This window comes from Anas acuta, chromosome 10, assembly GCF_963932015.1.
Source record: "Anas acuta chromosome 10, bAnaAcu1.1, whole genome shotgun sequence".
NCBI classification, from domain to species: domain Eukaryota; kingdom Metazoa; phylum Chordata; class Aves; order Anseriformes; family Anatidae; genus Anas; species Anas acuta.
Genome location: NC_088988.1, coordinates 11,774,783 through 11,798,491, shown reverse-complemented (window position 1 = coordinate 11,798,491; position 23,709 = coordinate 11,774,783). Strand labels below are relative to the sequence as shown.

At 46.2% G+C, this 23,709-nt stretch overlaps 3 protein-coding genes across 4 annotated transcripts in view; 2 read left to right on the top strand and 1 right to left on the bottom strand.

Moving 5' to 3' along the window:
• The window catches only part of LOC137862000 (C-signal-like), a 176,021-nt gene extending 171,997 nt beyond the window's left edge, over positions 1-4,024 (top strand). The window contains exon 6 of the mRNA XM_068693620.1: positions 3,956-4,024. Coding sequence (XP_068549721.1) covers positions 3,956-4,024 — 69 coding nt within the window. The remainder of the gene's footprint in view (positions 1-3,955) is intronic.
• THAP11 (THAP domain containing 11) lies at positions 683-3,840 on the bottom strand. The gene has a single exon (XM_068693624.1). It carries the CDS (start codon positions 3,570-3,572, stop codon positions 2,820-2,822), a length of 753 nt encoding a protein of 250 aa, XP_068549725.1. The 5' UTR covers positions 3,573-3,840; the 3' UTR covers positions 683-2,819.
• On the top strand, positions 4,002-23,507 carry CENPT (centromere protein T). 2 transcript variants are annotated; one of them, XM_068693617.1, is made up of 13 exons: positions 4,002-4,138; positions 4,216-4,345; positions 4,485-4,578; positions 5,963-6,096; positions 7,466-7,496; positions 8,698-8,837; positions 9,299-9,727; positions 16,061-16,204; positions 16,687-16,899; positions 18,071-18,167; positions 19,577-19,741; positions 20,583-20,687; positions 21,712-23,507. In XM_068693617.1, exons 1-13 carry the CDS (start codon positions 4,070-4,072, stop codon positions 21,857-21,859), a joined length of 1,899 nt encoding a protein of 632 aa, XP_068549718.1. In that variant the 5' UTR covers positions 4,002-4,069; the 3' UTR covers positions 21,860-23,507. The 2 variants fall into 2 exon arrangements, with proteins under 2 accessions (XP_068549718.1, XP_068549719.1); XM_068693618.1 differs by lacking the exons at positions 4,002-4,138; positions 4,216-4,345; positions 4,485-4,578; positions 7,466-7,496 and adding exons at positions 7,544-7,647; positions 13,351-13,545 and having other exon boundaries at positions 19,565-19,741.
• The last annotated feature ends 202 nt before the right edge of the window (positions 23,508-23,709 follow it).

Sequence of the window (23,709 nt, the reverse complement as noted above, 5' to 3'; positions counted from 1 at the left end):
CAGCCACGTGTGGTGCGTGAGCCTCGTGTTGTCCCTGTGGTGGAAGCACTGCGTGGAAGTCAGCTCTGGCTGCTCGGATCGCTCCTGACTATTTAGAGGCTGTTTGTTGTCCGCGTAGCTGTTCGTTCATCAGAACAGCTCTAGTCCTGAGTAGACCAGCACACGATTACACTGAACAGACCTCAAGCTCCTCTTCCTTACCCTACATGAATTGAACTCCGGGCTGCTGCAGCTGTGGAGTTCCTGAGGAATAAAAACCATTCCAAAAGAGAAGTCAAGCTGCAGCCACCAACCCTTCAGAAATCCAGTCAGCCTAGCTGCAGATGTCCTGTTTTCATTTCATTTCGTACGTCAGCCTCTGAGATGAATGTTTAGCAAATCAAAACTATTACGTTGATAAAACCTGACCCCACTGAGAGGGCGGAAGCAGTGAGTCAGTATTTAAAAGGAAACTTGATGTCCGGAGATGAGGATGCTGGAGAACTACTACTGCCAACAAAAGTGCAATGTTAATTTTTTAAATAGATTGTTATTCACAGGAAATTAGAGAGTTCCTTTGGTTAAACAGAAGGACATTTTGCTACTTTGGACACATTGCAACACACTGAACGATAGCTGTCCAATTGCAGGAACAACCCCTCCGAGAACCCTTCACAATTACAGAGGACGGAAGCAGGAAACATAACAAAACAAAATATACTTTATTAAAATTAAGCATGTTAGCACCTCAGTGTAACCTGGAGAAGTCAGACAGTCCAGCAGTTAACCAGTCCAGCAGGCCAAATGGCTGAACATCCTGAAGTGCATTCCAATGGTAAAAAAAAAAAGTACCATGACTGTTACATCGCACACGTTCTCAAGAAGCTAGGATGCACAAGTGGTCTCGTTCGTAAGGAGAGACGTTGTGCTGCCTATTGTCTTCATGGGAGCATAGATCTGCTGGACCAATTCCATATGCTAAATCAGATGGTGGAGCAGGTATCTGCTTTCCCTACAAAAAAAAAAGAAAAAAGCAAACAAACAAAAAAAAATCTTGCCGCTTACTTGACTTGCAGGAAAAGCAGTACACCACAGAGCTGAAGTTCGAGCTACATATCAGATTGGAGAAAATAAATTAAAATGAAATAACGGGAAATACTTAGTACGTGAATAGACCTGTAGTATCCTCACGGTCAACCATCCAACTCAGTACACACGTTAATAACGAAATGACCCATGCATCACATAGCAGGCTCTGACAACCACTGCCTTTAGCTGAACTGGCTACATGATCGATAGAGAAACCTCCAGCTACCAAACGCCAATGTGCCCTTTTGTTCACTCATACAGAGAGCATCGAAACGGACAGTTGTAAAGCTATGTTAGCCAGTGTTACAAAGATTACAATATTTTTCAAACTAAAGATACTTTTTACATTTAGAAAATACTTATATAAAATTTAGTAAAATTGACATCCCGACCTACCGAGCGTAACACATTCTGAGTACAGGAGGAAGAAGATCTCGCAGACCCAGAAGCCGTCTGGGCATTCCCTCAGAAGGAATTATGGGCACACTGTGGTGAACTGCCTTTTGTTTTCAACACACATCACTGCCCCCCAAGCACGCACGGAGACAGAGCCACGGAGGCGCGCCAGATGCCCTCCTCCTGGAGAGCACCGACGTGTCCGTTCCGCTGGCTAATCCATGAATCCGTGCTCAGGCCAAGGCAGTAACCTTGCTACCCTCACTCCACCAGCTTTCTAGCCAACTTTGATTTGGTTTCCTGCCGCTGCAAGTGAGGGGACTAACGCTGGCTAGAAACAGAAACTACACAATCATTCCACGTCGATTTGTTACAATACTCTTACATCTCGGTTTAGAACACGCAAGCACGTTTCAGTAAGGTCTTGCCTAAGGTACAGATTATTAGTCATGCCAACTAGGTTAGGATTAGACAGCAAGGGTTTGCAACCACTGCAGATAAATTTGCTTCGCTTCTGCTTCATCCCAGTTCGCTGAACGAAAGCCAAGGATTCAAATGCCAACACGTTATAAAGCCTCTGGTTCACGAGAGGGAGTTCCGAAGCCAACGAGATAAACTACAGCCATCAAATGCCACCAGGTTCTTTGTACCAGACCGCAATCCTTGCTAGTGTTGAGAGCATCGAGACATCTGTAACAAATACGTATGTACTGCAGAGAAAGCAAAAACTACATAGTACAAGAGCACTCTTTAACTTGGGGATTCTTTCACACTAGAAACGGCAGTCTTTTATGGCATCAGTAATTTACTGAAGAAACACATCACCCTGAGAGGGTTTCTAAAGCTTTCCTCGTGCCTCTGCTAAGCGAGGCCAAGCAAAACATTGTTGTTCATTCCTATGACGGGTATAGTGCCAACCATGCTTTCAGACAGGCCTTCTCCAGGGGGTAGTGTTCCTGTTACCTCACCGAGCACAGGAGCCAGTTTATTTGCTGAAAACCGATCCCTTCCGTCCACTTAGTGGTGACACGGGGTCCCTTCTACCCTAAACCACAACAAATGCTTTCTTTCCACTGCTGCCAAGCCCACGGGGGATGCTGGAGGGCCCGGTGCAGGCAGTGTTAGCTCCAGGGGAGCACCGCATTCACAACGGGGCTCGGCAGCTCCTTGGCAGCAGTCGGATCTGACGGCAAGGGCCGGGCTCCGTGGGGGCGGCTTCGGCGGCGGTGGGGCGGGGGGAACCGGGAAGGGGGAGCCCGGGGCAGCGGGGACACAGCCGGGCCCGTCTCCACTCTGTCCATCCGAGGCTCTGCCACGCCGGGGAGCCCCGGGCCGGGCCGGGGAGCCCCCCGCCCTCAGAGGCCGTGGCGTTTGCGGGCCCCGGCGCTGGCGGCGTGGAGCAGCCGGTCCTTCTCGCGGATCTCCTCACGGAGCTGAGCCTCGGCCAGGCGCAGGCGGCGGATGCTGCCCTTCATCTCCTTCATCTTCACCTCCAGCAGCGCGATGATGTCGCGCTGCTCGTTGAGCTTCCTCAGCAGCTCCTCCGACGTGGTGCCCGACGACAGCGAGTACGAGTGGTCCGGGGGGCCTCCTTCCAACGCACCTTCCTCCCCTACCCCTACCGCCACCGGCAGCCTCCCGGGCCCGGGCCCGGCTACCACCGCCGCGGCCCCCAGCTCCACCTGCACCGTCAGGTCGATGGGCTTCACGTCCTCGGCCGCGCCCCCTGCCGGGGCCTCGGCGGCGGGGCCGGGGCCCTGAGCGGCGGCGGCGGCCGCAGCAGCGGCGGCAGCAGCGGCGGCGGCGGCAGCGGGGCGGGGGCGGCGTGAGGCCCGCGCCGCCTTGCGCTCGTTGACGCCGCGCAGGGGGAAGATGGTGGGCACCCGCACCAGGTAGGACTTGCGGCCGCCCTGGAAGTGCTCGCTGCAGACGCGGTGGCCGGTGGTGGGCTGGAAGGTGCTGAAGCAGCCGCTGACGCCCGCCCGGGACACGTTCTTCAGCCAGAGGCGCCGCAGCTCCTCGTCCTTGGGGAAGGTGTAGAAGTGCAGCGCCTTGTCGCGGTGCGAGTTGTTGTAGCAGCCCGGCACGCAGCAGGTGAAGCCCGGCATGGCGAGAGAGGCCGGGCCCCGCGCCTCGCCTCGCCTCGCCGCGCCTCCGGGGCTGAGGGGAGCTGAGAGAGGGGGGAACGGGCCCGGCCGGGGGGGCGGCCGCGGCAGGCCCCGGCGGCGGGGGAGAGCGGGCGCGGGCCGCCGCCCGAACTACAGCTCCCACAAGGCCAACCGCGGCCTCTCGCCGCCCGCCGCCCGCCGAGGCCGCACCGGAACTACGCGGCCCACAATGCACCGCGCACAACGGCCGGGCGGGCGGGTGGCCGAGCCCCGCCGCTGCTCGGCGCCGCCGCGCCGGAACTACGCGCCCCACAGTGCACTGCGCGCAGGGACTACAGCTCCCAGGGGGCTTTGCGGCGGGGCCCGCCTCATCCCGCCCTCAGCCTCCCGTGAGGCGCTGTGCGCTCGCGAGAGGTGGCGCGGCGGGAGGCGGGAGCGGCCGTTACCGGTGACCGTTACCGGTCCCGTGACCGTTACTGAGGCCGTTACCGGCCGTTATGGACAGCGTCAAGGCGCGGCGCGAGGCCAGGCGCAGCGTGAGGCGCAGTCTCGGCGACCGGCCTCGGGTAAGGCGGTGACGGGGTAATGGGGGTGTGTGGGGGTCGTGGCACGGTTCTGAGGTGTCCCCGCTGTGTGTCCTCAGAGCGGGCCCGGCTCCGGGAGGAACGTCCCCACCGCCGCCAGAAGGGCCCTGCTGAGGCAGCAGCCCGCCGCCTTCCCCGATGTGGATAATGACACGCCGCGGGGCCTGCTGCGGAGGGTCATCCGCAACCGTGAGTAGGGCTCGGGGGGGTTGGGGGGGAGCGAAGGGCGGTGTGGTGCTGAGCTGCTGGGTGGGATAAAGCACAGCAGCTGCTCTTTGATGTTCTTGGTAGGTTAGGTTGTGGAAAAAATGCTTTGATTTGTTTGCAGAACCACAAGTCTCGCCTCTAGCACCTCCGGTAGCTGACCACAAAGAAACAGAAGATGCTCTGTCAGAACCCGCATCCCGGAGGACTTCCAGCATGTAAGTACATACATAGTCCCCCTTTTTAAACGCAGACTCTTAATAGCGTTTTCCAGTGGAAGTGCTGGATACAATAAGATTCCAAATGGAAGTCTGCTCATCGTAGTTATCTGTAATAGATACCAAAATAGAAGTTCTTACCTGTTCGCAAGGTTACAGGCTATGTGCTGATAATGCTGGGGAGTAATGTGTGGGAATGAGTGGCTGCCACATCTAGTATTCAGAAAACAGGTTGCTGTTGCTTTTTACCGTGTTAATGCTTCTTAACCATTCTTGTACTGGGCTGCTAAGGGTTACTTGATCTCCTGTAGGGTTAGCTTCCTTTAATATGCTGAGCTAAGAAGCCTGACCATTCCACTTTCTTAAATAGAAGAAAGCCACTAGTGGTGGTAGATCTTAATGTGTTCTAGCCACTTTGTCCCAACTTTTTGCTTACTACAAAGTTGAATAGCCTGTTATAGACAATTTGATTTCCTTTGCTTTGCCTTTATAACTAAACTTTTTGTGTTGACAATAAACAACTTTAAATAGGTCCTGTAAAAATATTAAGCAGACTTCTGTCTTTCTGCTCTTTTAATAGAGGAAGTCTGAGTTTTCTGTAAGTGTGGTAGCTTGTTTTCCTTAAGTCAAAAAGAGAAGCAATATTATTTCAGCTCCTTCTAGATTTTTGAAGGTCTTTTCCAACCTCGAGGATTCTATGATTCTGTGATCATAACCTCATTGGTCTTCCTATATCAAAGACGTGTTTGTCACAGCAAAGGATGCAGAATTCTGCTGCTTCTGAAACACGTGCTCTTGGCTGCAGGAGGATTGCTGCTCTGTACTTCTGCAGGACACTGTGAAAGGCTGGCAGCAATTCACTGACAACCTTCATGTGGGGGGTTCTTGGAACTCCCCAGTAATGGGGGAAAACAAGGCAACTCTGAAAACTTCTGATCCCCATCCTGTTCCTGACTGACATATTGTGCATCTATTCCATGCACCTGTGTGTTTGTGATGCAGAATGTTTTGTGCTTATGGGTTTTTCATTTACACTGTAAGGTTTGACAAATTTAATTGCTGCTGTGTACTGTCAGCAGAAGAGAGCTATGGAATTCATTGGGAACCAATCTTGTCCTTTCGCTTGAAGTTTCTCAGCCCTGTCATTCTGAATATACACTTCAGTTTTGATTTTCTTTGTGAAATTTGATTTGGTAGGAGGGAATGAGATGTTTCTGCCTTTGCTGAGGTAGTCTGACTAGTTCCTTATTTCTGCTGCAGCAAGGACAATTAATTTCCGTTTGTTTTTTTTAGCAGCTTTACAGGGAATTTACCCTGTAATGCACTCTTTCTAGAGTACCTAAATGACTATGTCCATTGTTAAAGGCTTGGTTTGTTTTGGTAGGGTGGAACTGCAACTGCCAGACATTGTTCCTGAGGATACATCTATCAGTGCATTCCGTATGACTCGGAGTAGAAAGAAACTCAGCATTTCTGAATTTGAGAGAGCAGCAGACAAGCGACTTCCTCAGAACCAAGGTAAGGCCACAGTCTGAAATCATCTTGCTTTCTGCTGTGTTTGCTGTCAGTTCATTTTCATCTACTGCAGTTCAGCTCTTAGTAACTTCTCCCTTGAGTGGTTGGATGTTTGGAAGCAAGACTGCAGCATTATCTGCAAAGGGGATAGTGGAGAAAATAACACGGTTCTTTCTTTAGCTAAATCATTGGCTCTTCTCTAGTTGTGTGTGACTTCTTGATCATTTTTCCACCTTGGTGCTCTCTGGGTTTTGAAGCATCTCCAAAAGTAGAAGTCTCACCCCCAAAAGTTCCAGAAAATCGAAAATAGAAGATGCCACATAGGTTTTGTTGATTTTTTTTTTTTGTCAAATAAGTTACTCAGTCTGTGTCCGAGGAAAAAGTGACTTGGAATTTTATAAAAATAAATATTTTGTATTGGAATAAGTTTTTCCTTGATATAAAGTTTGTAAATACGGTGAATATCACTTTCATTTTAGTTCCAGAGACAGAAAAGTAAAACACGTCACTTGAGTTTACATATTCCGTTGGCAGATGCAACTGGAATAGAATTGAAGGGTGAGATTCGGCTCCAATTTCCACACCCCAAAGTCTATGTGTCTGCATGTACATTGGGTAACTAAAGTGCTCTTAAACTTTAAATGAGATTTAGTCAGTGGAGAGTGATTGAGCCCAGCCCAGAGTAGACACCTACGTTTGATTAATTGTTTGTCTATAATGGGCACACAGACACCTATATTTGGATGTTTTAATTGGAGCCAAAGTCCACGCTGACTCACCTGTGCTCAAAAAGTTGACTCACCTTTCTTTAGCCTGATGCATGCTCTGAAACATGTTTGTATTGCTAAGAAATGGGGCAATTCTGTAAAAAGCAGAGGCGATGTGCTCTGGTATTTACTGGTATGAGCAAGACCACTGCTGTCTAGGTCTGCTTTTGGGACTTTGTGGATTGAACGTGTTTGAGCTACAGTTTCACTGACAATCCAGAGTAGCTAGCTATATTGCTAAAGTTTCCGGATTCTTTAATGATGGAAGATAAAGGGTTGCTGAAAAGTTGTGATTGAGGCCCTAGCATCGTGCTATTAATGTGGTAAGATTAATTTTACTGAGTATGAGAGCATGTGCTGGGCTAAATTGCCTTTGTTTTATCACCCTTTTAGAAACTGCTTATTGGAATTTTAATGAGTAATTCAGGAATGCAAACAAGAAATTGTAAAGTGAACCTATTGTCTCATTCTGTTCTCAATTAAATGTAGCTCTTGAGAATTATGTCATAACTGTTCCTAGAAACAGGAAGATCTGTTGTATTATTTCTGTAGAGCATTGTGTAGCAAGTAACTTCTCAAATAATACGTTACCAACTTTGTTTTAGCCCATTCAGCGCTGGACAGCACTTTGGCTCGGTGAGTTTAAAACAAAATGTCTTAACTTCTGGCTGTCCTAATTAGAGCTGTCTTAATTCGTCACTCTGTAGCTGTGAACGACATGATAGATAACTGGATTTGTAATGAAGAGCTGTGTTAGTATCCCATGCTGGTATGAAACTTGAAGGAGGTACACGACGTGCCCTGTGATTTTCTGAAACTGTGGCTCTGTACTGCTTGCCCAGCTTGGCCTAGCCTGTATTGCTGCTGTTGCTCCTGCCTTCCTATGAACGTGTCGCCTTTCCTCTTTTTACTGACTAGGATCACGCCTTTTTTTCCTTCTATTCCTGATGTTTCTAATAGTAAGTCAGTGCATAATATACCTTAGTATGGTGTCTCTACCTGTTAGTTGACTTGCTGCGTCAGTTGCATCGATGCAGTCTTTAGTCCAACTTCCCCAGACTTTAAAAGGCTTGTGGGCAAGTCAAGAATTTCTTCTCCTCTGTTGCACTTCTACTATGCTAAAGATCCCAGACATGGCTGGCAAATTTTCATGCTTCTCCCTGCAGCCTTTGCTCGTGGTCGCATGCAAGGTGTTTTATAAGGCTGCATGTTGTACTTGCTGTTTTTTAATCCTCTCTACCCTGAACCCTCTTTTTGACTGGGCTGCCTAGGAAGAGGGACAAGAGATAGCTAAGCTGGCCAATCTGTTAAAGGTACAAAATGTGTACATTCAGATGTGTTCTTTCCCATGCTTTTTATGCTGTTATCTTAGTTCCCATATCAAAAAGTTTACATTGTGTTCTTAGTGGTAGTTTGCTGTTAGTACTGATACTCAGCAGCTTTTTAGACTTGCACTCAATTCTTTTACTTCCCTGCTCTTATCTAGAGGACATCTTTATTCTTAAATATGGGTTTGCCTTTTTAATAATTTGATTGTTAAAGATTCCTGAGCCTTTTGTCAGATATATTGTTGCAGTCCACTCTAGGTAGGATGCTGTAAAACCAGTCTGTTTCCTGATTCCTGTAATAAATATTCTGATGTTAGGTGATATAATGAGATTGGAATATCTGCTTAAAGTAGACTGATGTGTAATCTCCAGGGGTTTGGGGGGGGAAATTTTTCCTAGCTAAGTGGTTTGTGAAATGTCTCGCTGTTAGTGGCCTTATGTCTGTAATCTGAGGGCAAAAGGGGAGCGTGCAGGTTTTGAAAATGATTTCTGCCTTCCCCTATTTACAGATCTCTTCGCATGTCACTTGGTTCCGTGCTTGCACCAGACACTGTTGAAAAGAGAGGCTTATTACGGAGGCCAAAGAATCGCAAAGCTATTGACATTGCAGCTTTTGAAGGCGGAGTGGAACAGAACATGCAGAGAAAAGGTTTCTTTTGTGCTGTTGTTTCTGTTTTAGGAGGCAGGGCCTTATATATGATGACTTCTAGAAGCAGTTACTGCAGTGTGATCTGTATTTTAGGATTTAACGGTTGTTAACATATTCATGGAAATCAAATGTAATTCGGGAGGCAAGAGTTAAAACAAGGCTTTGCACCCGTAGCTTCTTCAATTCTCTGCACTTCTAATGTGCTCCACTCAGCTTGGTAATAACACCACACAAATTGTTTCCTGTGTGTGCTTGCGTTTGTGACTGTGGGTACTGGGGAGATTGTTTGGTAGAGGAAGCTATCATCGCTCTTCAGTGGCCCTATAGTTTCTGTTGGGGATGAATGAAAATCTGTTAAATAACTCAGGTTTTGAATTACGCAAGTCCTGGTACTAAATGTGTGTCCCTATGATCTCGAACAGTTTTTCACATTAAAATTTGTTTTAAAACTTTCTAAACAGCACAGAACTATCTTGTGGACTTGCAAATGGCATCCATGATTGAAGCAGCCACGGCGACAAGCGATGCAGAAATCATGTTGAATAACACAGAGCTTTTTGTTCAGCCTCAGTCTGTTGAACAGAACCAAAAGAAACTTTCTGCTCTTGAACCACAGCTGTCAGAATCAAAAACCCCAGTGCAGAGAAGCGAAATTTCTAATGCAACTCAGGAGGGAGGAAAGCCTGTGGGCCAGGTATCCAGTGTGGGCACAGATGAGGGAAGGACCCGAAGATACTCTGAGGAAGAATTAATAAATGACGGTGAACACGTTGACAACATGGCTCATGTATCTCAGGAAACATCTGCGAACCAGGGAGAAGATGAGCAAGGCCATTCCCAGCAGAGTGAGCCAATGGACCAGCTTTCTGCTTCAGAAGAGGTGGCTGGCAGTGAGTACTATGCGTTATGACCTGAGGGTAGCAGGTATTATCTGAAATTGTGGAATCACAGCGTGGTTCAGGCTGGCGGGGACCTCTGGAGGCCATCTGGTGCCAACCCTGCTCCAGCAGGGCCACCCAGAGCAGGTTGCCCAGTGACCACGTCCAGGTGGCTGTTGAACCTCTCCAGGGAGGAAGACTCCACAGCCTCTCTGGACAATGCGTGCCAGTGCTTGGTTCCCTTCACAGCACAGGAGTGTTTGCTGTTTAGAAGGAACCTTCTGTACTCCACTTTGTGCCCACTGCCTTTGCCCTGGCACTGGGCACCTGTCACGTTAAAGGGGTGTAGCTGATTAACCGTTACGGGCCCGGTTGGATTCAGAGTACTGAACCAGTCGGACATTCACCAAAACTGGGGGTCCGTTCGGACATTCACCAAAAACGTATTAACCACCTGGGGGTCCGCTCAGACATTCACCAAAAACGTATTAACCACCTGGGGGTCCGTTCAGACATTTACCAACAATGCATTAACCGTCTGGGGGTCTGGTTAGATTCAGAACACTGAACTATCACGGATAACCACCCTCACCCTAGTTGCATTAATGAGAGCTATCACAATGCAATCAAGTATGGTTTATTACAGCAACAGATAATCAGGTTCTTTTGGATTGCCGGTGATAGTGACTATCTGCAAAAGCAAGCTAGTATGCATGAAATACACAGATGTTACAGGGGTTCTAGGTGTGGGTTCTAGGTGTGGGTTCTAGGTGTGGGTTCTAGGTGTGGGTTCTAGGTGTGGGTTCTAGGTGTGGGTTCTAGGTGTGGGTTCTAGGTGTGGGTTCTAGGTGTGGGTTCTAGGTGTGGGTTCTAGGTGTGGGTTCTAGGTGTGGGTTCTAGGTGTGGGTTCTAGGTGTGGGTTCTAGGTGTGGGTTCTAGGTGTGGGTTCTAGGTGTGGGTTCTAGGTGTGGGTTCTAGGTGTGGGTTCTAGGTGTGGGTTCTAGGTGTGGGTTCTAGGTGTGGGTTCTAGGTGTGGGTTCTAGGTGTGGGTTCTAGGTGTGGGTTCTAGGTGTGGGTTCTAGGTGTGGGTTCTAGGTGTGGGTTCTAGGTGTGGGTTCTAGGTGTGGGTTCTAGGTGTGGGTTCTAGGTGTGGGTTCTAGGTGTGGGTTCTAGGTGTGGGTTCTAGGTGTGGGTTCTAGGTGTGGGTTCTAGGTGTGGGTTCTAGGTGTGGGTTCTAGGTGTGGGTTCTAGGTGTGGGTTCTAGGTGTTCTAGGTGTTCTAGGTGTTCTAGGTGTTCTAGGTGTTCTAGGTGTTCTAGGTGTTCTAGGTGTTCTAGGTGTTCTAGGTGTTCTAGGTGTTCTAGGTGTTCTAGGTGTTCTAGGTGTTCTAGGTGTTCTAGGTGTTCTAGGTGTTCTAGGTGTTCTAGGTGTTCTAGGTGTTCTAGGTGTTCTAGGTGTTCTAGGTGTTCTAGGTGTTCTAGGTGTTCTAGGTGCGCAGCCTAGAAATAAACGCGTTAAAAGGATCAAAGACTCTATAGAGATTTATAAGCAAATATTCAGATCTCACCCAAAGGCGTCCCAATGGGGGGGGAAGAGAGGCTCAGCCCGTCGACTGATCCCAGGAGTCAGGAGGTCCTAAGGATGTTCTATGTCCTTGGGATGGTATCTCCCCTGACGATGGTATCTTCCCTAACATCCCCTCTCTCTTGGGCCAATTTATATTATTTTCTATCTTTTAGGTGGAGCTTGAGTGGCTCTAGTCAAGCATATCTTAGTTATGATTGGTGTAAAGTTTTCCCGTTTCCGTTTAAAGTAATAGGCTCCGAGAAATTCAGAGCGCATGCTCAGTGAGGGGTGGTCGCACCTTGGAGGCGGGTAGCTTTTGGGATGGAGGTGTGTTTTGGTATTATAATGATATTATAATGAGCAAAAAGTACACTAGGGTACAGCATTTGTCAAAACATGACAGGTCTTTGGCTTAGGGTGGCAAAAAGTGCAGCTTTGTGCACAAGAACAATCGAGGCCCCACCTGCTTACAGAGCCTAGCCGTGGTGTCTCCACTCCACTCCACGCTCCGTGGTGTACCTTAGAGCTAGCACACCAAGTTTCCCCAGCGCGATAGCATCTAAGGTTGGGAGCCTAGGGAATGCTCAGGTAATGCAGTTATGCCCTACCCTGAAAGCCTCTTCAATGCTGTACCTTTTCCTTAAAAGTGTGAATGTTAGCTTTATTTTCCTAGTTACTTCAGGCATTTACACCACAGCACCACTGAAAATAGCCTGGCTCTGTCCTCCCTGCTCCTCCCTTCAGGTATTTACAGACATTGATGAGATTTCCCCAAGCCTCCTCTTCTCCAGGCTGAGCAGTCCCAGCTCTCTCAGCCCCTTCTCATAGGAGAGGTGCACCGTTCCCTTAACAGTCTTACTTGCCCTTTGCTGAGCTGTCTTCTGACTGTGTAAATGGGAGCGCATTTTCCTCATTTTGCACAGGGCAGACCCCGAGGTGTGGCTGAAACCATGACATTTTCTGCTCTGTTACCCTGGCACAGGTAGCCAGGGCAGGGTCTGCTGTAAAGGATAGCTTTGTAGTGTTCTTCATGGAAATCTTAAGTTTCGATTGAAGTGCAGACAGCTAATGTTTCTCTTTCTTTTTTTAAGATGATTTGTCAAAAGGGCCACTGAAGGGATGAAAGACATGAACTCCTGATAGCTCTTGAACAGAAGGCCTTTATTGCCATCTTTCTCTACTACATACACTTTCCCTGTAACCCCACGTGCTGTCCACGCGCCCAAAGTGGTCATACAATTGGTTCGAGACCCTCAGACACAAGCCTGGAGCCAGCCAGCAATTGGCCACTGCCCAAAGCTCATCTTTAACACTGTAGTCAAGTTAATTTATCTCGACCATGCTCAAGTTTTTGTTTCTGCTGCTTATTTCCTCATTATCTCTAATTCAGGCACATGTGGAACAGCGCAAAGCCACCTGTGAATTCCTTTCCCGCAGGCCACATAAAACAGCATTTAAAGAATGGTTGGTCTGTTTGGTATTGCTTGAGCCAGGAGTGCAGGTCTTGCCATGGGAAGCGTAGGAATTCATTAATTAATGCCTCGTGTCCTGGTGCACCATACTTTGCTTCTGGAGGGTTGCCTGTGGCAAGCTTGGTGGGAAGACTTGTTTTGAAAGAACAAGGGAAGAAATGAACAGAAAAAGGGTAATTGCCCTGAGGAGTCCAGTGGTAGGAACTTTTAGGACAAATGGATAGATAACACAAAGAAAAGTGTGGAGAATGTGGGACGGGACTGGATTAAAGGAGAAGAAAAGGAGGGAGAATGAGAGCATGGCTCAAAGATGCTGGAGTTCATAAGCCATTAATGTCAAAAGTTAATGAGTGCATATTTCTCTTGTTTTACCAAAGGTAGCTAATGTCATCTTGCTCCTCAGTATGATCTGAAAATGTATCTGCAAGGGCTTTTCCAGCTGATTCCTAAGACACAGTGCAAACTCTTGAAACTGTTTTGAGGAAAGTAAGAGCAGTTCTTTGTGTGTATTCCTCTCTCTGCATGGTTGTTTTCTTATTTACCAGAAATGAAAGCGTAAGAAAATACCAGGGGCAGCATTAATGCTCTCAATTTCTAGCTATTAATAGGTGGAGCTCCTCTTTGCCATCCAGAAGTTCCAGTAGATCCCCAGTCATTCTAAAGCCTAGGAGATCTTTCAGCATGTCTTTGAGAGAAGTTGTGTCCCGTATAATTGAAGAACTAGATGTAAGCGATAAAGAAGAGATGGCTAATGCAGTGAATGAAGTAGAACAGGAAGAGATTTCCAGAGAGGGTAAGATGTTGCAAAGTAATGGAATACTTCAGTCTGATTAGAGAAAAGTGGTTTTCAGTGACTTGGAGAGTGAAATAAGACTTTATTATGCAGTGGATCCTAGAGATAATTTAATTCAAATCATATCAGAGAGACTGTGAGTGTTTCCAGATAAGCTTCCTAAAAGCAGGCTGTGTCTCACTCATCTGCTCCTTTGTCAGTATTTGTTTTGTTCACAGCGACTGCAAATGGAGTAAATTTGTGTTCTTGTATAGTTCCATGGCACTGTTCATCTTCCTGTAGGGAGGGAGGAAGGGTAATTGACTCTTTCTTGGCAAGCGATATGCCCAGCTAATTACTTTTTGCTTGTCCACATATTAATGTTTTCTATATTTATTTAAGCCATGTTGGCCTTTACTTTCCTCCAGTACCTACCAGCACGTTTTTCTCTTCAAGGGCTTCAAGGCTGCCCTGCTGTAAGGAACAGTGATTGTCACAAAGATGTGGGGCCTCATACTGACCTTTTTGTTCCTGGAAGAGAGCAAATCATAAACTCATAGAATGGTTTGGGTTGGAAGGAACCTTAAAGACCATCTAACTCCAAACCCCCTGCCATGGGCTGGGATGCCACCCACTAGATCAGGTTGGCCAAGGCCCCTGGCCTTGAGCACTTCCAGGGATGAGGCATCCACAAAATCATGCAAGTTGCTTGGTTTCACAAGCACGTTCTGTTTTCTTTGAAATCCTTCTGCCATAGAAAGTCAGTAAAAACTTGGCGGCCATGCAGAGGTTCATTAAGGCAGCAGTTACTCTGCATTCCTAAAATAATGGTTGCATAAAATTGGCAGTCTATAGTCTTGATTCTTCTGTCCTTTTTATAGTTTTATCTCTGAAGCGTGAAGTTTCAACAGGATGTGACTCTTGAGATTGTTGAAAGTCACCTCAGAATTGTTAAAGTTCTGCAAATGGCAGCTTAAAAGAGTTTGGTCAGAAAAGCAAATAACAAAAATGATGAAAGGAAGAGATGACAAATAGTAGGCATCACTGTGTCGCTATGGAAACAACTGTCATGCTCTCCCTTTGAACACCATGTGCAGTTCTAACCTCTACATTTCAAAACAGATTTAACAGAACTAGAGAAGGAGCAGAGAAAAACAGTTGCCATTAACAATAACGATAATTATGTGGAGCAGTTTCTATACATTGAATGCCAAAATAAAAGGACTTCTCTGCCTGGAAAAAAGACAATCGCTCTGGGAGTGACATAGAAGAAGTTTAAAAGGAAAACCCTTGAGCAAGCGTGGAGGAGATGATTCAACAGACAAATTGAAACAAATACCTCCACGATCAGTCAGTGCAGAAACTAGAGAAGAGCAAAGAGCACTGACAGCTGGCAGGTTACTGAAGGAGATATTGCTATCAGGCACAGCCGATGAAGTTGGTAAAAAACTAGACTTGAATATATCAATAGCAACTGGTACTCCCTGTTCCAGCGCTGTATCCCTGCAGTAGTCTGGTCACGTAGGAGTATCACTGATGCCTGTGTGCCTCAGACAGTCTTGATGTTGAGTTTCTGCATTTTCCCCACAAAGCTAGTCAACTTTAGGCAAGATTTTCCCCTACGCTGCTGTAGGGAGACCAATATTCTGGTGAATAAGATTGCTATTGCTGAGTTTTGCTCCACCTTTGGCCAAGTTTCCTTGCCCTTTTCACCAGGGCTTGGGGCTTCCAAGGTCTTGGCACTTGTACTTTTGAGCATGAAACCTCCCAGTCACTAGACAGGATGGTAAAAATCCACTTTTATGGCTTCTGGCTCTACCCTTGAGGTTAGCTGAGCTTTCCAGATCCTTCAGTGAATTCCTAGTAAGATTTTTCTAAGTAATGACTTGTGTGTATTTCTGCTGGAATTGAGCTATGGGGTAATAGGTGTGGATGATAGTTTAAGTATGTAGGGTAAAGGAGTACTTCGGTAGCTGAGGTTTTTAAGGACATGCATGTCACGTGTCCTTTTATTTCTCTGCCTTCTAGAGGATTGTCAAGGATGGTCAAAACACTGCTAAGTGCTCTCTTCTGTTGAGTGCGATGTATCTCTTCCAACATTGTTCATTCAGAAAAAGTGGGCATGTGCTTAGCCATCTATACCCAGGAGCTGAAAATGGGAAGGAGAATGTGGGCGCAAACACGAGGTATTGTTAGATTTAGAGGAAAAAAAGTTCTTTCACATAATCACCAGAAGTGAGAGTACACAGAGAGAATAGATCTGGAGGAGCTCTGGTTACGGTGAAGTAAATTTGCTTCCTTCATCGGAATCTAGTGTGTACCCTGAATAGGTGGCAAGCTCAGGAAAAGTTGTGCTTTGTAAGTTTTTGGAAGGGAACTGCATCTGCAATAAGGTATATTATTTATACCTTATGGCTCTCGATGAGTTTACTTATCAAGTAAATTTTAGTGATTGTTACAATCAACCACCAGCGTTCAGTTGTTGTTTTTTTTTTTTTTTTGTGGGTGAGACTGATGATGGTATTTCCTATTTTAGCTACGGAACATCATACAAATGCTGGATATTATGAACATTTAGAGAAGAAACTGACAGAAAAAGCAGAATCACAGATAATTATGACTCCAGAAGAAGAGGGAGTAGCAGAAGGCAGTGTTAAACACCAAGACACTCACAAAGCTGGTGAGAAAAATCAAATTACCTCTAAAGCTGCATTATTGACATCAGTGTTAGGACAAAGACTTGTTAACTCTCTGCAATCTACAGTCTGGGCTAAATGCTGGAAAAATATCCAACTAATTGTGACATTTCAGCTGAAAGACTGTGTTACTGCTCAAGTGGAAGCCAAAATATTATTGGGAATAATACTTAGAAATACATAGTTGCAGAAAGCTTCTTTAATTTACTCATGGGAATTTGAGTCAAGGAAAAATTGCTAAAACTTGGAGCCCCTTTGAATTTGTTGGCAAATAAAGATCTCCCAAGAGTCTACATGTATATTGACTATATAGATGTGTATATTGACATTCTAATCTTTGACGATAGAATATAATAGGTGGCAACTTGTCAGGAATGGGAAGATGGGTTTCATTTTTATGAGTGCCCTGAAATTTTGGATGTAATACTTGTTACAGTGATGCATTTTTCCTGTTTTAAAAATCCAGAACCAGAGATGGCCAGAAGTGCTAGAGCTGGAAGCTTGAGCAGGCATTCTCGTGCTTTTTCGTCCTTTGAAAAATCTGGGACAAAGCCATTAGAAGAAGCTGTTGAGCAAGCAGATGAACTACTAGAAGACGGAGCTGTCACGGGAGAGCTGGATGGTCCCGAAGAAGAATCCACTGAGGATGAAGCTGAAATGGAAGGTCAGGAGAGTGAAGGTAGGAAAACTGCAGCAGCAGTAGCAGAAGGCAACTAAGATTTTTGTTTTCCTCTGATATTTGCTAACAAGTAGAAGGAATAATAACATGATCAACTGTTTAGTCCATAGGATAGTCCAGAGGAAGCTGTTGGCTGGTATTTGAGGGCCAGAGGGAAGTGTAGGTTGTTACTGGCTTGGTGCTCTGCTGGTATTCATGTACTTCTGAGATAATGGTAGTGGAAATGTACACAGTGTACAAGAACGAGTGCAAAATGGTATTAGGATAAAGTGCAAGATATCTCTTCCTTCCTGACTCCTATCTTCATGCTGCACTAAAAACTTTTTTAGCATAGAACTTGTTTTCAGAGCCATTTATGATACTGTGGATTGGAAAGGTGATTTAGAAATCCGTTCTGTTTGTGTAGTTACGTAGTTCCTTTCCAGATAACCAGAAGAGTAGACTGATTTTTCCACAAGGCTGAGAGGAATTACTTTCGTAAAAGTTCCTTAGATACTGTATCAGTCTGCTTCATTGCCCCAGGAGTGCTTGTGCTATTCAGAAGGACATGTAGTTCAATTAAGGCCACATCTGACAATACTCAGAACATGTCGGTGGCTTGGGGTTGGTCTTAGTCTTACAAAATATAATATACCCTGAAATGAAAAACTTAGCTAAGGGCATCCTAAAAGAATCCCGTTGCCAGGATTTGAGGCATTGTGGGGAAATTTAGCTTTAATAAGAACATGACAATTGATCCAGTACACTCGTGCACGAGGAAAGCTGTGAGTGTTCTTAGTGTGTCTACAGCAGTGTGAATGTGTGTATCTGTAACCCATCTGCATGGGGAGATGAAACGATCATGCTGAAGAGAACCTTGTGGCGCTGATGGAATGGAACAGTAAGAGTAGCATCTTCCAGGTCTCATTGGAGGAGAGAAAGAAATACGGTGGGGGGAGGAATTATTCACTCTCATAAAATTTACTTCAGAAGCCTCAGCATAACCAGTCTTTTCCCCTGCATCTTGCTCCGTGTCCATCCAGCACATGGAAATATTTCTTCAGAAGAAGCACCGGAGCAGATGTGGAAAGCTGGCTAGACTTCTGTCTGCTGCTGCAGTGGTGCTTGCTGCAGGAACACTGAAAATAGATATCAGTTCCTCAAGTAACTGGTACTTCTTTTTTCTCCTTAGAGGGTTCCATGAAGACACCCACGTTTGTCCGTGCCCCAGCCAACCGTCCACTTCCCTTGCTGTCAACTCCACGTTCTGCAAAGCCTGCTGCTCCTGCGTAAGTATAAGCAACCTTCAGCAGTGGCCCAGTAAAAGCATATCTGGGGGTGCAAGTAGCAGGAGAGAGCCCAAAGATCTGCATTCCCAGCAACTGTCCCGCATGGAGAACCCAGCTTTGTTGGTCGTTTTATCCCTCATCAGCTGTAGCAGGGACTAAGCAGTCCTGAATTCTTTAGTTCATCCGTGGCTTTAGTGATTGGATAAAGAATTCTATCAGGTAAATGTGAGCACTCTCCCAGAGCAGATCTCAAAGCTTTGCAATGAATGGATAATTTAATGCTTCTTTGAGCTGAATGCCAAAACCTTTTCCTAGCAGTTCTTTGGCTGCTAGGCTACCATGGAGCACTAGACAGTAGGAGGTGCAGGCTAGCCCCTTTAGTAGGGGATGCAGAAGACCTTGCAGGAGAGGGAGAATTATAGATTACATTACAATGATCACATTAAATGGCACATTTGTATTGACTTTTGAAACCCAAACCTGTATGTACGTGCCTTATGATAAGTATAAAATGAAGTTTGCTTTGAGGCAGAAAGCGAACCTGTTGCCTTCGTTACTCTAAAATAGTTAGAACTTTGCCAGCCTTTTAACTAGAAATTTGGTGAAGACATCTGGAGAACCAGTAACAGTAGATCCTAGGGAACAGAAGAAACTTTCTAGCCCATGTCGCAGTCAATTTATTGAAGCAATAAGCAATAAAATTAGATTATTTTGTCCTGTGCTGTTGTGAACAGAGATGAATGATGCTTGTAGAATATGCTGAATTACTGCTTTAATCAAAAATACTATTTTATTTATATATATTTTTAGACTGGAAAACAGTAGAAATTTCATTTGGGTCAGAAAACAGTTGCATAAAGGGGAAAAAAAATACAGAAAAGTCTAAACAAAATGTTTCTATTAGTGTAAAAGTTGTGCACTTCCCATTTTGTGGAAGGAAACTGTATCAAAGGAAGAGCTTCTGTTGAGTCTTGTCAACCACCAAGAATTATTGAGTATGCCCTGCAGACCAGAATCTCCCTTCTGCATCCACAGGCCACCTCTGTATCTGCATCAAACTTTGTGTTGTCTTGGAGAGTGAAAAATACAGGGAGCTGTAGCAGTGTTGCATTTATGTATTGGAGAGAACTGTAGCTTGCTGGCTATTTATGGTAGCACGCTAATCTTGGGAAAACTTGAACCTGAATTGCTTCTCCCAAGGCTGTAATGTCTTGTGAACAGTTTGCAAAGGCTGTGCTCTGTGGGTAGGACGGTTTTGAGGGTTTGGGAGGGAGAAAGAATTAAGAGCTTGTGGTAGTTCTTTTAACCCCTCCAAATTCAGGTTTGCCCAAGCTCAGCTCGGTGTTCTCTGCCTGTGCCCAGTGCCATGTTTGTTCATCTGATGTGTGAATTTTCAGTTTCCATCAAAGGTCTCCCCTGCAGCCACAGTGGGCTAAACCTGTTCCAAAGACCTCACGAAAGTCACAAAAGAAGAAGCGTGAGCCTGCACTAGCAAGCAGTTACATAAAGCAGATATTTAGGCACTATGCCAAAATGCCGGTGGCCAGAGATGCCTACCAAATTATTGAAAAATGGTAAGCAGCAGCAAACTCTTCTTCCTGCTACTCTTCTTGGTCCTCTTTTCCTTCCTTTTCTCTCCTTAAATAACAAACTCATCCAGAGACCTTGATGATAAGTTGACAGCTCTCCCTCAACCCTTTGCTATTCAGCTGGTGGGAAATCTCCAGGGGGTGTGATTAAAACAAGGACAGAAGTGTGCTGGGTACTTTTGGCTGCTGTGTGGGTATCGGTGAACAGTGCTGCCTTCTAGAAGCTTCTAGCATGTGTCCCAAAGGGGTACAAACTGCACAATTCACAATCTTCTCTACCTAACAGCACACTGATACCATTAGCGGTCTCAGTGAGCCGGATGGCTCAGGATAATGGTTGCTGTGTCAGGCTGGGTAAGGTGAAGCTGTTCCAGCTGGGCACTGTTACATCTGCATCCAGGGTTTCCCAGCTTTTTGAATCCACGGACTGTGTTACCTTCCTGAGTAAAACCTGGGGATTGTTCCAACACATCACCATAAGAACCTAACAGTGTTATCTTTAATGTTAATTTTTCAGCTGTGTTTACTCCTTTTCTTGCATGTGGGAATTCTGGGCAAGGTTCTGGCTGTCAAATACGCAGCTGTTTCACAGCTACCTTGCCATCTTCAGTTACCAGTGGTCTAGAAAGCCCAGGCTGAGAAGCCAAACTTCATTCCCTGGGCTGGAGTGGTTCTTCTCCCCCAGTTTTCCCCTGGCAGGCTGTGACCAGTGCAGTGAGTTGCTGCAGTTTAACTTGCCCTACAGAAGTGAGTGGCTGGTGTTTGTACCCTCCCCCCCCCCCCCCCCCCCCGCCTGGTTTTATTTCTGTCCTCCATTCTCTTTCAGTTGTGAGAAATACTTCAAGCAGCTAAGCGATGATCTGGAAGCTTACGCCCACCATGCAGGGAGGAAGACGGTGGAGATGGCTGACCTGGAACTCCTTATGAGAAGGTAAAGCAGGGATGTCATTAACCCATCCTGGTGTTCTGTGGTGACAGAAGTAAGCCCGGTAAAACCATCATTGCCTGGCTGTGCGTTAGCAGTATTTCTGCAGTAAGCCTGGTGTCCTGTGGTTTGCTCTGCGTGATGCAGCTTGGCTTTTTGTGCCAGAAAGGGCATTTATGGACTTGGGATTTTATACTCCAAGCTGAAGGGAGTGGAGGGGGCAGGAGAAAATAGGGGTTGGAAGTGCAGGAGTCTGAGAAACAGGTAGCAAGAGGAAGGGGTTGTGTGCTAGGGTCAACAGTTAAGGCTGGGAAGTGTGTGGTATAGGTAGAAATAGCAGGAGAGTAACAACAGTTAAGCGAGAGGCTGGGCTGTGCTGCAGCTTTTGCATCCCTGAGGGATTGCTTTGCTAAAGCACTTGTAACTGAAATCATGAGCATTTGCACATGCCCTGCTGTTTGACTTGCTCTTTCAAACAAAATCCCACTTGTTTTGTTTCTGCAGAATCTAATAGTTCGGCTTCAAACCGATAGCTCCTCGTCAGAGCAGGAAAAGGGCGCTCTGGCCTGGCTTCTGACACTGGTGTTTCCCTTTATTGCCACTTCAGGACCCTGGAGGGGTGGAGTGGCCAGCAGCCTGCATGGGTTGTTCTTAGAACCTCTTAGTAGAATTTATCACTTGCCAGGTGGATTGTGAATTTAAACAGTAATGAACTGCTCTAGATCCATGTGCGGACTTGCACTGTGGAAAACACTGCTATGGGAAGCTGCTCTGCAGTGACTCTTCTGGTCCACTTCCTATGTAAACAAGTCTGGTATCGGCACCGTAATGCAGGTCCTAACACATCACCTGAGATGGCTGTGTGCAAGTAGAAGTGTATAGCTCTTCTGTCACAAGCAGCCATAGCCTGTGCGTTTCAGATATTAAATGTGAAAATGTCAATGCAAGAGAACTTTAAAAACTTTATTCTGATGTTGAGTGGTGGCACTAACAATTCCGTTTCTTCTCTGCTTTTTTTTTTTGAACAAAGACAAAGGCTGGTGACAGACAAGATGCCGTTGCATGTGCTGATAGAGCGTTACCTGCCTATGGAGTATAGGAAGCTACTGATTCCAGTTGCTGTGAGTGGAAATAAAGTGATCCCCAGCAAATCAGTGTGGTCCTCTGGGAAGTGGTGAGCCCTGTGGGTGGGAACACAACCTACTGGAAGAACATAACTTTGAGCAGTCACATGGAACAACCTAATGTGATGGTTTTCCACAAGAAATTCCTGGGGCAATAAACAGTTGACTTTGTCTTGAACTTACTGACATTGTGCTGTGGCTGTCATGCCAGCCCATTGGATCTCACTAATTATTATTACAAGTAATTTGACTATCCTTTAGTTTTATATGTTATGTTTGAGTATTAAATAAATAAAATGTATGTATTCTGCGTGATACAAATGTTCCTTATTCCAGTGAGATGAAAGCTTACCTCATGGCTGCTGTGTTTTCACTATGCTCCTAATAGACACTTGCTTCTATTGGTGCTCTTGATACTAACTGTTTGTTTGTTGAAATGAGAAGCTATGGACTGCCTTATGAAAAGATGATGATCCTTTTTACAGCTGTATATATATATATATATATATACATATATATACATACACACAACAGGGGCTTTCAAACTTAGGACCTTATCCCACTTTGTAAGTCTAGCTTGTGTCAAGAATAGCTCATAGTTCATCTATGAAAACAGCTGTTTACTGATGGAAATTCAAACGGGAAAGCATACTATATACATATATATAAAATCTCATGGGCGTTAGCAAGCAATAATTTAAGACCATTTGAGAGGTAACGTTTTCTGGTTCACGCATGGTAGATGAAGAACTGGGAGAGAGCGCAGGGGAGTTGGAGTGATCTTTAAGGTCCCTTCCGACCCAGAGGATTCTGTGATAAACCCGATATATACAACTAAGTCAAGGGTTTGGTAGTGGAGGTGCTGCAGTGGTGGCCTCTGTGTAGAAGCCAGGAGGTGCCCTGTGTTAGAGCCAGTTCCAGCCAGCTCCAAAACACTCATTGCTGGCCAAAACTGAGCCCATCAGCAATGCTGGTGGCATCTCTTTCTTAACATATTTAAGAAAGGATAAAAATGCTGTACAACCTCTGTGAGAGGGAGGATTGAGAAGAGAGAAGCAGCCCTGCAGCCCCCCAGGTCAGTGCAGGAGGTGCTCCAGGCACGCAGCAGCAGTTCCCCTGCGGCCTGTGGTGAGGCCCCTGCTGCAGGCTGTCCCCCTGCAGCCTGTGGGGAATAATGGTGGAGCAGATCTCCACGCTGCAGCACCTGGAAGAGCCCATGGTGGATATGACCTGAAAGAGGCTGCAGTGTGGAGAGCCCCCACAGGAGCAGGCTCCTGGCAGTAACTGTGGCTTGTAAGAGGAGCTGATGCAGGAGCAGGCTTTCTAGCAGGAACTGCAGTCTGTGGGGGACTCGCACTGGAGCAGTAAGAACTTGGAGTGCAGCTGGTGGGAAGGACGTGTGTTGGAGCAGTTCGTGAAGGTCTGTATCCTGTGGGAGGGACCCCAGATCAGACAGCGTGGGGAGCAAGGAGCAGCAGAGATGAAGTTATGGACTGGCTGCAGCCCATGTTCCTCATCCCCCTTTGCTGCTTGGAGAGGGGAGGAAGTAGAAACGTTGGAGTGAATTTGAGCCTTGGAAGAAGAAGGGAGTAGGGGGAAGGTGTTTTTAGTTCTGTTTCCCACTGTCCGATTTTAATCAGCAATAAATTAAATTAATCTTCCCCAAGCCATGTCTGTTTTGCCCATGATGGCAATTGCTAAATGATCTCCCTGTCATTATCTTTGCCCAGGTCTTGTCCTGTTGAAGAAGAGAGAAAGCAGCTGGGTGGCTGTCAGCCAGCTATGGCTCAGCCAGCACACGGTGTATTGGGGCACTTGTTTGTTTCAAACACACGCTCAGAGCTGACGGCTGTGCTTCTGTGGGTGTTTTCTGATGCCAGCCCTGGTGCTGCCCTCAAACTGCA

Excerpts from the sequence above, each read along its gene's own strand:
- THAP11 (XM_068693624.1), bottom strand. The coding sequence starts at position 3,572 with ATGCCGGGCTTCACCTGCTGCGTGCCGGGCTGCTACAACAACTCGCAC.
- CENPT (XM_068693617.1), top strand. The coding sequence starts at position 4,070 with ATGGACAGCGTCAAGGCGCGGCGCGAGGCCAGGCGCAGCGTGAGGCGC. Across the intron at positions 4,139-4,215 it reads GTCTCGGCGACCGGCCTCGG|AGCGGGCCCGGCTCCGGGAG; the intron begins GTAAGGCGGTGA and ends GTGTGTCCTCAG. Across the intron at positions 9,728-16,060 it reads TTCAGAAGAGGTGGCTGGCA|CTACGGAACATCATACAAAT; the intron begins GTGAGTACTATG and ends TTCCTATTTTAG.